Source organism: Podarcis muralis, chromosome 7, assembly GCF_964188315.1.
Source record: "Podarcis muralis chromosome 7, rPodMur119.hap1.1, whole genome shotgun sequence".
NCBI classification, from domain to species: Eukaryota; Metazoa; Chordata; class Lepidosauria; order Squamata; family Lacertidae; genus Podarcis; species Podarcis muralis.
In genome coordinates, this window is record NC_135661.1 from 3,390,824 (window position 1) to 3,405,643 (window position 14,820).

The following is a 14,820-nucleotide window of genomic DNA, read 5'->3' on the forward strand; positions in this document are numbered from 1 at the left end:
TGTTTGTTGGAGGGAGAGGAGTTATTGGTTTGCTTTGGTTCTTGTTTTTATTCTCTATTTTGTGCTTTTTAACTTGCATTTTTTTTGCTGTGAACTGCCCGGAGATCTATGGGTGAAGGGCAGTATACAAATTTTTAAAATATAATATTCTTAATTCCTTCACTTGACTCAGAACCGCTGTGCAGGCCCTGAAACAACTGATTGGGCGTGTTGAATACCTTGACGAACTTGAGGTTTTGGGGTTGCAAAGCTGCTGGGATATGCTGTCAAGTCCAGAAAGCTTTTTCAAAGGCATTCGTCTTCTGGCAAGGTAAGAAGGTGAAAAGGACTGGCAGGTGAGGCATGAAGAGCAAGGCCTGCTTTCTGGGGAAATGGGGATAAACTTCTTATTTACTTCAGAAAATGTACCATATTGTTCACTCTATAAGACGCACTTCCCCCCTCCTAAAAAGTAAGGGGAAATGTGTGTGCGTCTTATGGAGCGAATGCAGGCGGGAGGCTCTGCTCAGCGTTCAAGTAACCTGGTGGTGGTTGTTGTTGTGCAGGAACGCTGAGCGGTTCTTCCTGCCAGCTTCAGGCTTGTGAATCCTTTGTCTCTTACTCTTATGTTTCAGGACCTTGTTCACCTCCTCAACAGAACAGTACAAGAGGATTGCCCGATTGGCACGGGAATATATGTGCTGTCCGAACAATAAGAAGAGAGCCATTGGCATGGTGTTTTACTTGGAGGTAGGAACTGGAAACAGGGAATGCCTGTTCTAATGTTTCTAGTGGTTTCTTTATTCCTCGCAATTTAACTGTCAAATGTTCTTTAGCATTTACACATTTTTTATTTAATTGTACAACTTCAGCTGCATTCACTGCTATCATGTCTAATATATATGGACAATATTTTTTTGATAGAAGATGAATGTATACATAATAAAAGATGCACTTACAGTGGCTTTGCTCCAACTTAGGGAATGTCCGACTCTGACACTTCCATGACCTAGCGCGCAAGTTACTGAAGGCAGCAATCATACAGGTATTCCGTTAATGGATGGACAAGTCTTCACCTTTGGAAGGCTAGGATTTTTATTAAAATTACATTTTTATATGTACGATTGCCCCTTCATGGATCACTGCCTTGCCGTGGCGAAGGGGCTTGAAGAACTCAGAGAAGCTATGAACTATGCCGAGCAGGGCACCCAAGATGAACAGGTCATAGTGGAGAGTTTTGACCAAACGTGATCCACCTGGAGGAGGAACCGGCAAGCCACTCCAGTATCCCTGCCAAGAAAACTCCATGGACAAAGACAACAGGCATATAAAAGTTATGACGCTGGAAGATGAGCCCCTCAGGTCGGAAGGCGTCCAACATGCTACTGGGGAAGAGCGGAGGACAAGTACAAGTAGATCCAGAGCTGATGAAGTGGCTGGGCCAAAGCCGAAAGGACGCTCAGTTGTGGATATGTCTGGAAGCGAAAGGAAAGTCCAATGCTGTAAAGAAAAATATTGCATAGGAACCTGGAATATAAGAACCATGAACCTGGGTAAGTTGGATGTGGTCAAAAATGAGATGGCAAGAATAAATATTGACATCCTGGGCATCAGTGAGCTAAAATGGATGGGAATGGGCGATTTCAGTTCGGATGACTATCATATCTACTACTGTGGGCAAGAAACCCATAAAAGAAATGGAGTGGCCCTCATAGTCAACAAAAGAGTGGCGAAAGCTGTACTGGGATGCAATCTCAAAAATGATAGAATGATCTCGATACGAATCCAGGGCAGACCTTTTAACATCACAGTAATCCAAGTTTATGCACCAACTACTGGTGCTGAAGAAACTGAAATTGACCAATTCTATGAAGACTTACAAGACCTTATAGAAGTGACACCAAAGAAGGATGTTCTTCTCATTATAGGGGATTGGAATGCTAAAGTAGGGAGTCAAGAGATAAAAGGAACAACTGGCAAGTTTGGCCTTGGAGTTCAAAACGAAGCAGGGCAAAGGCTAATAGAGTTCTGTCAAGAGAACAAGCTGGTCATCAAAAACACGCTTTTCCAACAACACAAGAGACGACTCTACACATGGACATCACCAGATGGGCAACATCGAAATCAGATTGATTATATTCTCTGCAGCCAAAGATGGAGAAGCTCTATACAGTCAGCTAAAACAAGACCTGGAGCTGACTGTGGATCAGATCATCAGCTTCTTATAGCAAAATTCAAGCTTAAACTGAAGAAAGTAGGAAAAACCACTGGGCCGGTAAGATACAATCTAAACCAAATCCCTTATTAATACACAGTGGAAGTGAGGAACAGGTTTAAGGATTTAGATTTGCTGGACAGAGTGCTTGAAGAACTATGGATGGAGGCTCGCAACATTATACAGGAGGCAGCAACTAAAACCATCCCAATGAAAAAGAAATGCAAGAAAGCAAAGTGGCTGTCCAACAAGGCCTTACAAATAGCGGGGGAGAGAAGGCAAGCAAAATGCGAGGGAGATAGTGAAAGAGACAGGAAATTGAATGCAGATTTCCAAAGAATAGCAAGGAGAGACAAGAAGGCCTTCTTAAACGAGCAATGCAAAGAAATAGAGGAAAACAACAGAATGGGAAGAACCAGAGATCTGTTCAAGAAAATTGGAGATATGAAAGGAACATTTTGTACAAAGATTACCATAATAAAGGACAAAAGTGGTAAGGACCTAACAGAAGCAGAAGACATCAAGAAGAGGTGGCAAGAATACACAGAAGAATTATACCAGAAAGATATGGATGGCTCGTACACCCCAGGTAGTGTGGTTGCTGACCTTGAGCCAGACATCCTGGAGAGTGAAGTCAAATGGGCCTTAGAAAGCACTGCAAATAACAAGGCCAGTGGAAGTGATGATATTCCAGCTGAACTATTTAAAATTTTAAAAGATGATGCTGTTAAGGTGCTACACTCAATATGCCAGCAAGTTTGGAAAACTCAGCAGTGGCCAGAGGATTGGAAAAGATCAGTCTACATCCCAATCCCAAAGAAGGGCAATGCCAAAGAATGCTCCAACTACCGCACAATTGCACTCATTTCACACACTAGCAAGGTTATGCTTAAAATTATACAAGGCAGGCTTAAGCAATATGTGGACGGAGAACTCCCAGAAGTCCAAGCTGGATTTTGAAGGGGCAGAGGAACCAGAGACCAAATTGCAAACATGCGCTGGATTATGGAGAAAGCTAGAGAGTTCCAGAAAGACATCTACTTCTGCTTCATTGACTATGCAAAAGCCTTTGACTGTGTTGACCACAGCAAACTATGGCAAGTTCTTAAAGAAATGGGAGTGCCTGATCACCTCATCTGTCTCCTGAGAAATCTCTATGTGGGACGAGAAGCTACGGTTAGAACTGGATATGGAACAACTGATTGGTTCAAAATTGGGAAAGGAGTACGGCAAGGCTGTATATTGTCTCCCTGCTTATTTAACTTATATGCAGAATTCATCATGCGAAAGGCTGGGCTGGATGAATCCCAAGACGGAATTAAGATTGCTGGAAGAAATATCAACAACCTCAGATATGCAGATGACACAACCTTGATGGCAGAAAGTGAGGAAGAATTAAAGAACCTTTTAATGAGGGTGAAAGAGGAGAGCGCAAAATATGGTCTGAAGCTCAACATCAAAAAAACGAAGATCATGGCCACTGGACCCATCACCTCCTGGCAAATAGAAGGGGAAGAAATGGAGGCAATGAGAGATTTTACTTTCTTGGGCTCCATGATCACTGCAGATGGTGACAGCAGTCACGAAATTAAAAGACGCCTGCTCCTTGGGAGAAAGGCGATGGCAAACCTCGACAACATCTTAAAAAGCAGAGACATCACCTTGCCAACAAAGGTCCGTATAGTAAAAGCCATGGTTTTCCCAGTAGTGATGTATGGAAGTGAGAGCTGGACCATAAAGAAGGCTGATCGCCGAAGAATTGATGCTTTTGAATTATGGTGCTGGAGGAGACTCTTGAGAGTCCCATGGACTGCAAGAAGATCAAACGCATCCATTCTTAAGGAAATCAGCCCTGAGTGCTCACTGGAAGGACAGATCCTGAAGCTGAGGCTCCAGTACTTTGGAGATGAGAAGAGAAGACTCCCTGGAGAAGACACTGATGCTGGGAAAGATGGAGGGCACAAGGAGAAGGGGCGACAGAGGATGGTTGGATAGTGTTTTCGAGGTTACCAGCATGAGTTTGACCAAACTGCGGGAGGTAGTGGAGGACAGAGGTGCCTGGTGTGCTCTGGTCCATGGGGTCACGAAGAGTCGGACACGACTAAACGACTAAACAACAACAATGTACTATTGGAAACACCTTAAAGCTGGTATAAGTTCACATGTATTTATTTTTGCCTGCTTTAAATATTGATTTTTGTGTGTCTGCTGGTTTATTATATATCTTTTTTCTCTTTGTTCCGCTATGTATCAGGGTGGGGAGACATAATAATAATAATAATAATAATAATAATAATAATAATAATAATCCTTTGCTCGTCCAAATAAGCTTTTTTCATTTATTTATTGACGCCACTAAGTCTTTGAACTGAAGAGATTTCTCCAGTTTCAAGCCTCATTTCATGCTCTTTATGAGCCAAGTCCAAACCCTCCTGCAGTTCAGACCCAGCTTAGGATGTGTTTGGTTCAGCATGATTCCAACCAGCTCATACTCCTTCCTTCCCTTTCCCACCAAAATGTACCTGACTGTGAGAGCAGAGGCGAATTAGATTAGGAGGGCCATGCCCAGCCCTAGAGGTTGGAATGCGGGGTCCAGGCCCACCAGAAACCAGCGGAGAACTCCATAGTTCCAAATGGAAGCACCTGCCTAGCTTCTGCTGCGGCCAGATTGGGATGAGAAGGGGCAGAAGGGGTCATGCGTGGCTGGGTGCTTCTTGCTGGAGACCATTGAACTGAAGTGAGCTGCTTTGGGGGCCAACCTGCACTGCTGCCTCTTCCTTTTCTGGCTGTCAAAGCCTCGACGACCTGCGCTGCAGCCTCTGCTTCTTCTGGCTGTCAAAGCCTCGACGGCCTGCGCTGATGTCTCTGCCCCTTCTGGCTGTCAAAGCCTCGATGACCTGCGCTGCAGCCTCTGCCTCTTCTGGCTGTCAAAGCCTCGATGACCTGCGCTGCTGCCGCTGCTCCTTCTGGCCGTCAAAGCCTCGACATCCTGCGCTGCTGCATCTTATGGGGATGCTTTGACAGCCAGAAAAGGAAGAGGCAGCAGCGCAGGTCGTCGAGTCTTTGACAGCCAGACGAGGCAGAGGCAGCAGCACAGGTCATCGAGGCTTTGACAGCCAGAAGAAGCAGAGGCTGCAGCGCAGGTTGTCGAGGCTTTGACAGCCAGAAGGGGCAGCGGCAGCAGAGCAGCCTGCCTTGATTTCAGCAAGGCATTTGACAAGGTGCCCCATGATATCCTTGTAAAGAAGCTGGTAAAATGCGGACTTGACTATGCTACCACTCAGTGGATTTGTAACTGGCTGACTGACCGAACGAACCCAAAGGGTGCTCATCAATGGTTCCTCTTCATCCTGGAGAAGAGTGACTAGTGGGGTGCCACAGGGTTCTGTCTTGGGCCCGGTCTTATTCAACATCTTTATCAACGACTTGGATGATGGACTCAAGGGCATCCTGATCAAATTTGCAGATGACACCAAACTGGGAGGGGTGGCTAACACCCCAGAGGACAGGATCACACTTCAAAACGACCTTGACAGATTAGAGAACTGGGCCAAAACAAACAAGATGAACTTTAACAGGGAGAAATGTAAAGTATTGCACTTGGGCAAAAAAAATGAGAGGCACAAATACAAGATGGGGGACACCTGGCTTGAGAGCTGTACATGTGAAAAGGATCTAGGAGTCTTGGTTGACCACAAACTTGACATGAGCCGGCAGCTAAAAAAGCCAATGCAATTCTGGGCTGCATCAATAGGAGTATAGCATCTAGATCAAGGGAAGTAATAGTGCCACTGTATTCTGCTCTGGTCAGACCTCACCTGGAGTACTGTGTCCAGTTCTGGGCACCACAGTTCAAGAAGGACACTGACAAACTGGAACGTGTCCAGAGGAGGGCAACCAAAATGGTCAAAGGCCTGGAAACGATTCCTTATGAGGAACGGCTAAGGGAGCTGGGCATGTTTAGCCTGGAGAAGAGGAGGTTAAGGGGTGATATGATAGCCATGTTCAAATATATAAAAGGATGTCATATAGAGGAGGGAGAAAGGTTGTTTTCTGCTGCTCCAGAGAAGCGGACACGGAGCAATGGATCCAAACTACAAGAAAGAAGATTCCACCTAAACATTAGGAAGAACTTCCTGACAGTAAGAGCTGTTCAACAGTGGAATTTGCTGCCAAGGAGTGTGGTGGTGTCTCCTTCTTTGGAGGTCTTTAAGCAGAGGCTTGACAACCATATGTCAGGAGTGCTCTGATGGTGTTTCCTGCTTGGCAGGGGGTTGGACTCGATGGCCCTTGTGGTCTATTCCAACTCTAGGATTCTATGATTCTAGGTGGATCAAAATAATTGCAGGGGTGTGTCTGGTATGGTGTTTTGTTATAATGGTTGTCCATTTGAATGGAAGTCCCAGACACAAACCATTATTTGTCTCTCCACAACAGAGAGTGAATTACGTGGATGCATTCAGGCCACTCGTGATGTGGAATGGTATCTGCAAGTATTTGCAGACCTACAGATGAAAGTAACACTACCAGTAAGAGTTTACCTTGATTCCCAGAGCGGACTCGCTATCCTGTTTTCAGAGACCAATACGCAGCGCACTAGAGTCTTAAGGTTACGTTTACAGTTTGTAAAGAAACTAATTGCTGACGAAATGATTGTATTTGAATATGTTCCAGGTGACAATCCAATTGCAGACATTTTTACTAAAGCACTTCCAAAGGTTACACATGAAAGACATGTACAAAATATGCTTTATGTTTTTGTTCCACAATGATGAACCGCAGGGGAAATGTTGAATGGTTTCTTTAAATGTAAAGGTTCATCATTGTTCCACCAGTTGTGTATGTCTTTAAGGGGCCAGAGCAAAATAACGAGACCCAGCTTTACAGCTGTGAAACATAGCAGGTGCTGAGTTGTTTTGATTAAGCTGTGTCAGCATTTGGGTATAGTATATAAGGAGCAGCACCTAGCTCTCCCATTACCCTGGGGGATGGGTTGGTGGTTGGGTCATGGTTGTTTGTTGTTGTCTTTAGTGTAAATGGAGTTTTTGTTTTTGTTATTAAAACCTTGTTTAAGTTATTTTTGAGTCCCATTTTAATGCATGGTCTCCCCAGCAAGCTCTCTGCAGTGCTACTATACTGCAAATAGCTAACACTGGCACCTCTCAGGTGGGGAGGTGACTTCATGGTGAGTCCTGGCACCTCTTTTTCTAGAAAAATAGCACTGGCTGGCACCTTCCCCTGGGATGGCCATGCCATACAGCTTTCATCTATTTCACACCTGAACTTTCCAACACAATACAATTTGAAATTGCAGCGTTAAGCCTTGGTCACTCACATCAAAGTCCAAATGCTCGGAGACATATTTCATGAGTACGTTGGTGGTCTTGACTGCTCTTTGCCTCTCACTGATTTTTGTGGAGTCAATCCAGCCATTTGTGTGCTGCGAGAGAGAAATCATCGTCATCACATGGAAGGACAACCCTTAATCCAGGTTTGCAAATTCACAAAGCTTCATAGAGGGGACAAATTGCAAAAAGGGGTTGTTTTGTAAAGGAGAAAGTTTGCTGCAATTTGTTTATTATTATTATTATTATTATTATTATTATTATTATTATTATTTATTAATACCCCACCTTTTTCCCAGACAGGGACTCGAGGCAGCTTACAAACAAAACAAGAACAACTAAAGACACAGAAAAAAGAAGCCATAAAAAAAAGCATTAGTAGAATTAGATATTAATTGGCTCTTGGGTTGCTTTTGTTTTATTATGCATTTTCTGTTCTGATTTTGTATTTTTATGTTGTGAACCGCCCTGCAATCTGTCATTTGTGTGTTTGTGTGTGTGATAATTACAACAATACAACATACACCTCACCACAGCCATAGCAATGGAATGCAGGAAGCATCCTTAGACCAAGCCCAGCCATTGATCCACAGGTACTGAGGACTGGCAGTTGGCCCTTTGGCCTTTCAGGCAGAGAGCCTTTTCCCAGCCCCACCTGGAGATGCTGGGGACTGAACCGGGGAATTTGGGCATGCAAGACAGATGCTCTGCCCCGAGCCACGGCCCTTCCCCATACACCATCAGCAGAGGACATATCTTGTGTGCCTTGCACAAGCATTGCTAGCAGAACAGAGGCCCACTTGACCATCAGCACCCACAACCAGCGAGTTGGCCACAGATGCCCCCCGTGCAATCATTTCAAGAGGGTCTGTCCTCCGGCATGGGAGCTGCTGCTTCCCCCTGCTCTGACACCTTGGGCGCTCCCTTACCACTAATATCTCCTGCAGCGTCTCCAGAGAGGGGGCCTCCGACAGCAAGCTGGTGAGCATGTTGAGCCAGATGTAGATGGTCTCTTGAAAGCAGTCCTGGAAGGAGAGAAGCAAAAGCACTTAGAAGCTGAAGACCCCCATGGAAATCCCACATGCTCTGGAGCCTTCTAGTCCAAATTCGTAACAAAGCTTATGCAGGGGTTCAAGCAAGGCACACAAAGAGTCATAAACAGCAAACGTTTCTTTATGTATGTAAGGTTACAGGTCATGCGATATAAAGATACAGGACTCCACAGTGGGCTCAACTTCCTTGGGGTGTTCCAAGGCAGAGGGCCTTCTTGGTGGTGGGGCCCACCACGTGGAACACCCTCCTATCAGATGTCAGAGAGATACATCATTATACTTCCGTCTGAAGACATCTGAAGGCAGCCCTGCATAGGGAAGTTTTAAATATTTGATGTCTGGCTGTGTTTTAATTTGTTGGAAGCCGCCCAGAGTGGCTGGAGTAACCCAGTCAGATGGGCAGCATATAAACAAACTAGGAAACAAATAAAATTAAATGCAGCGTAGGAGGGAGGCATGAGAGTCACAAAATGCAGGCATGCAGGAATCATTCGTGGATGCATTCTAGCCAAAGGTGAAATGCAATAAATATGGAAACATGATTAAAATCAAAAATATACACCCCAAGTCTCTGGCTGTTACATCATTGTGATGGGTCAAGTGTCTCGGGCAGCATTCTTTGCAGCTTACACAGCTCAGACTCTTTGCCCTCAAATCCTTTAACCCGGCAACCCCATTTTCCTCCAGAAGCAGAAGGTCCAGTCACCTGGCTCTGTGTTGCTGGCACGGAGCTCCCGGCTTTGACCTTCGTAACCTGCAATGATGGCAATTGGAAGACCTTCCTGATGGTTTTCTGTAGTGGCTGAGACCGGAGCAGGGGGTCCATGCGTGGTCTCAAGGCACTGAAAAGAGAAAGAAGGGGAGAGGAAAGGATCAGCACCCAGCAGTCCCTAAACCTGGTGAAGAAATATGTACTGTGTCTGGCCGTACTTACGTCATGCAAATGATGGTTTCCATCGCTTGATGTACGATGGTGAGCGATGCCAGCGGTTCCTCTTTGATAACCTCCTGTGGTGGGGAAGCACACAGCATGTCAGGGAACTGGAGGCGCCATCCCTGCCACCACCACACCAAGCCCTGAGGTGTGCTCTCTATCCAGCCCACTTGACAACTTCTTTGCAATTGGCAAGTGGGTCCTCCTAGGGGAGAAGAGTGGGCTTTCTGGATCTGGGAATAAGATCCCTTTTTCTCCTGGGCAGAGCTCTACCGCATAAGAACAGCATAAGATCAGCCTTCTGGACCAGGCCAAGGGCCCATCAAGTCCAGCATCCTCAGCACTCTCACTGTGGCCAACCAGACGTCTGTGAGAAACCAGGGAGCAGACCATGAGCCCAAGAGCCCTCTCCCCGCCTGTGGCTTCCAGCAACTATATTCAGAAACATTGCTTCCTTCCTCTGTGGAGGTTGAACATAGCAATCATGGCTGGGAGCCATCGACAGCCCTCTCCTCCTGGGAGAGCCTAGCCGCTTTTACTTAGGCGCTGGTGACATCCTGCTGAGGTTGCCACAGTGTAGGGCTGCCTTTCAAGAGGGTTTGGAAACTTGAGCTGGAGCAGAACGTGACCACCCAGAAATGGTTTGGGGCCAGATGCTCAGAACATGCAACCCAGAGCTAGACCTACACAGCTATTTTTAAGAAAAAAACGCTCTGAAAAGAAACCCCAGGAGATCCCCCTCTTTTTTTCTTTTATACTCACTATGATGCAGAAGGTGAGCTCCTCTTTGTGGGGGAAGGTGACATATCCCACATTCGATTGCACAAGCGCCTTGGTTGTTAGAGTTGCTGCCTTCATAAAGCTCTTCTTCAAAGTCTGGTTCTGAAAGGAGAAAGGATTTTATAAAATTGAGTTTGAATCAAAATCACAAGGAAACATAAAGCCACACTGACCCTAACCCTAATTCTAATCCTTCCCTAACACTAACCCAATCCAAAAATTAACCCTAACCCATAAATGTTCTTGTTAGATAGTTAAATTCATGTTAAATTGCTGTTTTAGGGTTTCTTTTAAAAAGGTCTGGAACGGATTAATCCATTTTGCATTACTTTCTATGGGAAAGCGTGCCTTGGTTTGGAACGCTTTGGTTTCAGAATGGATTAAGTTTGAGAACCAAGGTACCACTGTAATGCCCCATTTGGTCCTAAGTGTGGAGCCAGTATACACCCCAGTCTACAACCCTTCGGTGGATGAAGCCAGAGACCCTGCCCTAAGGCACAGTCTGAAGGCATGTGGTGCAAGGACCTTGACGGAGCTCAGGAGGTCTGCTCAGTGCCTGGATGGTGACCACGGGGGAAATGGTTGCACACCTCCTGGAGGCGTATGACAGGAGAAAGGCAGGATATACCGTATTTTTTTGTGTATAAGACACCCCCTATTTTGGGGGACTCCAAATTAAGAAAATGGGGGAAGGATTGCCCAGAGTTGCTGAGCTTTTGGGGGGGGGAGGATTAGCCACAGTTGTTCAGCTATTTGGGGGAGGGGATTCCAAAAATTGCTCACCCGCTGGACCTATGCTGCCACTCACACACGTCGCAAAACCCACCTATTGTCTGTCCCTTGCCGGCAGAAACCGCCAATCGCCTTCCCAATTTCCGCAGCGACAGCCAGTCAACACCACCCCTTGCCGCAGCCACCAATAACACCAATAACCACCAGAAGGCCCTCGGCGCTGGATCTCAGTGTCCAGGCTGAACGATGGGGGTGGAGAGGCTCCTTCAGGTATACTGGTCTGAGGCCGTTTAGGGCTTTAACACTTTGAATTGTGCCCGGAAACGTACTGGGAGCCAATGCAGATCTCTCAGAACCAGTGTTATGTGGTCCCGGCGGCCGCTCCCAGTCACCAGTCTACCTGCTGCATTCTGGATTAATTGCAGTTTCTGGGTCACCTTCAAAGGTAGCCTCACGTAGAGCGTGTTGCAGTAGTCCAAGCGGGAGATAACTAGAGCATGCACCACTCTAGTGAGACAGTCCGTGGGCAGGGAGGGTCTCAGCCTGCGTACCAGGTGGAGTTGGTAGACAGCTGCCCTGGATACAGAATTAACCTGCACCTCCATGGACAGCTGTGAGTCCAAAATGACTCCCAGGCTGCGCACCTGGTCCTTCAGGGGCACAGTTACCCCATTCAGGACCAGGGAATCCCCCACATCTGCCCGCCCCCTGTCCCACAAAAAAAGTACTTCTGTCTTGTCAGGATTCAACCTCAATCTGTTAGCCACCATCCATCCTCCAACCGCCTCCAGGCACTCACACAGGACCTTCACCGCCTTCACTGGTTCTGATTTAAAGGAGAGGTAGAGCTGGGTGTCATCTGCATACTGATGAACACCCAGCCCAAACCCCCTGATGATCTCTCCCAGCGGCTTCATATAGATATTAAAAAGCATGGGGGAGAGGACGGAACCCTGAGGCACCCCACAAGTGAGAGCCCAGGGATCTGAACAATCATTCCCCAACACCACTTTCTGAACACGGCCCAGGAGAAAGGAGCGGAACCACCGTATAACAGTGCCCCCAGCTCCCAGCCCCTCTAGACGGTCCAGAAGGATGTTATGGTCGATGGTGTCAAAGGCCGCTGACAGATCCAGCAGAACTAGGAAACAGCTCTTACCTTTGTCTTTAGCCCGCCGGAGATCATCAACCAGCGCGACCAAGGCAGTTTCAGTCCCGTGGTGAGGCCTGAATCCCGATTCGAAGGGATCCAAATGGTCTGCATCCTCCAGGCGTGCTTGGAGTTGTTCGGCAACCACCTGCTCAATCACCTTGCCCAAGAATGGTAAATTTGAGACAGGGCGATAGTTGGCCAAACTGGCTGGGTCTAAAGATGTTTTTTTAAGAAGCGGTTTAATGACCGCCTTTTTCTGCGGGTCTGGGAAGGCTCCCTCACAGAGAGAAGCATTCACCACCCCGCAGAGCCCATTGGCCAGCTCTTCCCGGCTTGCTTTTATCAGCCAGGATGGGCAAGGATCAAGGAGACAGGTGGTCGGTTTCACTTGTCCAAGCAGCCTGTCCACATCCTCAGAGGTAACAGATTGGAATTGATCCCATGTAACAGGACTAGACAGAACTCTAGCACTCTCCCGCCCTGGCCCTGCTCCCACAGTGGAGTCTACCTCCTTCTGAATCTGAGTGACTTTATCTGCATAAAACTATGCAAAAGCATTGCAGGAGATCTTGGGATCCCTACCAGGCCCCGGTGGTGCAGGTGGTTCCGATAGATTGCGAACCACCTGAAAAAGTCTCCTGCTGCTGTTTTCTGCAGATGCAATGGAGGCGGCGAAGAAGGCCCTCTTCGCCGTTGCCATTGCCACTTGGTAGGCTCGACGTTGAGCTCTAGCCCGTGTCCGGTCTGATTCAGAGTGAGTTTTCCGCCACCAGCGCTCTAGCCGTCTCAACGATTGTTTCATTGCCCTCAGATCCGTGGAAAACCACGGGGCTGTCCGGGCTCCATGCAATCGGAGAGGGCGCTTCGGAGCCAGACAGTCAATAGCCCTGGTTAACTCCGCATTCCAGCGTGCCACCAGGGAATCAGCTGAAAGGCCATCAACTTGGGATAAAGCATCCCCTACCACTCTCTGGAAACCAGTTGGATCCATTAAGTGGCGGGGGCGGACCATCCGAATCGGTCCCACCTCCCTGCAGAGGAAGTGATCACCAGGAAGTGATCTGACCATGGCACTTCTTTGGTTTCGCTTTTAGTTAGTGTCAGATCACCAACATCCGTAGAGGTAAACACCAAGTCTAAGGCCAAGGGGAACCCAAAAGGGATCTGGTTCTGCCTACTCACCTGGGAACGTTGGCCCAGAGTCCTCAAGGCTCTTCTTTTTTGAGGGCCGCTGCTGGCTTGGGTCTTGCTTGCTGGTCTGGGGCTTCACCAGCCCTGGCAAGACTAGGGGTCTGGCCTCTGCCGCCCTGGCCTCTGCCGCTGATGGTGTAGGCTTTGCCAATGCTGGCAGTAGGACAGGGGCCTCGTCCTCATATGAGGGGTAGATCTTGTTTTTGGGTGCAACTTGATTTTTCCTCCTGCCCTCTGTGGCTGATGTTGAAGGCTTCGCCAATGGCGGCAGTAGGGCAGGGGCCTCATCCTCGTATGAGGGGTAGATCTTGTTTTTCTTTTTTCTTTTTAGAAAAAAAGCCATCCTGCAAGATGCAAAAAGATTAGGAATTATTGGGAAATGATATATAATGAATTGAAAAAAATGTTTAAAAAGACTTTTGTTAAGAAACCAGAAGCATTCCTTCTAGGAATTTTAGACCAAGATGTAAAAAAAGAAAATTGGAAATTATTTATGTATGCAACAACAGCGGCAAGAATTTTATTAGCACAAACTTGGAAGACAGAAGAAATACCAACGAAAGAACAATGGCAAGGGGAACTTATGGAATATGCAGAACCGGCAAAACTAACAGGAAAATTACATGAAAAGGACAACAAAGACTTTAAAAGAGAATGGGAACCATTTACAACATATATGAAGAGGCAACATAAAGAAATGGACTCATTGGCAGGGTTTGAGTGGACAATCACAACTGTCTACAACAAAAAATAAGAACTATATGTATTGAGGAAATTTTGGGGAAACATCAAATACGCAAGGTGAACAATAGGGAAATAAAACAAAATATGAGTACGAGGGAAGTCCAGGGGAGGAGGGTCGAAATATGAAAACTTGTTAAAGATATAGTGTTAGAAGTAGAATCCATGGAAAAATCAATAAAAAATTATTTTTTAAAAATAAATAGAATCATAGAATCATAGAATCATAGAGTTGGAAGAGACCACAAGGGCCATCGAGTCCAACCCCCTGCCAAGCAGGAAACACCATCAGAGCACTCCTGACATATGGTTGTCAAGCCTCTGCTTAAAGACCTCCAAAGAAGGAGACTCCACCACACTCCTTGGCAGCAAATTCCACTGTCGAACAGCTCTTACTGTCAGGAAGTTCTTCCTAATGTTGAGGTGGAATCTTCTTTCTTTTAGTTTGGATCCATTGCTCCGTGTCCGCTTCTCTGGAGCAGCAGAAAACAACCTTTCTCCCTCCTCTATGTGACATCCTTTTATATATTTGAACATGGCTATCATATCACCCCTTAACCTCCTCTTCTCCAGGCTAAACATGCCCAGCTCCCTTAGCCGTTCCTCATAAGGCATCGTTTCCAGACCTTTGACCATTTTGGTTGCCCTCCTCTGGAGATGTTCCAGTTTGTCAGTGTCCTTCTTGAACTGTGGTGCCC

At 46.6% G+C, this 14,820-nt stretch overlaps 1 protein-coding gene across 1 annotated transcript; it reads right to left on the bottom strand.

The window, feature by feature from the left end:
• Window positions 1-6,374: 6,374 nt before the first annotated feature.
• On the bottom strand, window positions 6,375-10,421 carry LOC144328346 (maestro heat-like repeat-containing protein family member 7). The gene is made up of 5 exons (XM_077931036.1): window positions 10,288-10,421; window positions 9,526-9,599; window positions 9,298-9,433; window positions 8,469-8,564; window positions 6,375-7,634 (listed from the first exon to the last, which is right to left on the bottom strand). The coding sequence occupies exons 1-5, from the start codon at window positions 10,381-10,383 to the stop codon at window positions 7,467-7,469; spliced, it is 570 nt and encodes a 189-aa protein (XP_077787162.1). The 5' UTR covers window positions 10,384-10,421; the 3' UTR covers window positions 6,375-7,466.
• Between the last annotated feature and the right edge of the window lie 4,399 nt (window positions 10,422-14,820).

What these genes read in the sequence shown, in the direction of transcription:
- LOC144328346 (XM_077931036.1), bottom strand. Translation starts at nt 10,383, where the DNA reads ATGAAGGCAGCAACTCTAACAACCAAGGCGCTTGTGCAATCGAATGTG. An exon ending in GAAACCATCATTTGCATGAC is followed by an intron (nt 9,434 to 9,525) that starts GTAAGTACGGCC and finishes TTCTCTTTTCAG; the next exon opens with TGCCTTGAGACCACGCATGG. An exon ending in CGCTGCAGGAGATATTAGTG is followed by an intron (nt 7,635 to 8,468) that starts GTAAGGGAGCGC and finishes TCTCTCTCGCAG; the next exon opens with CACACAAATGGCTGGATTGA.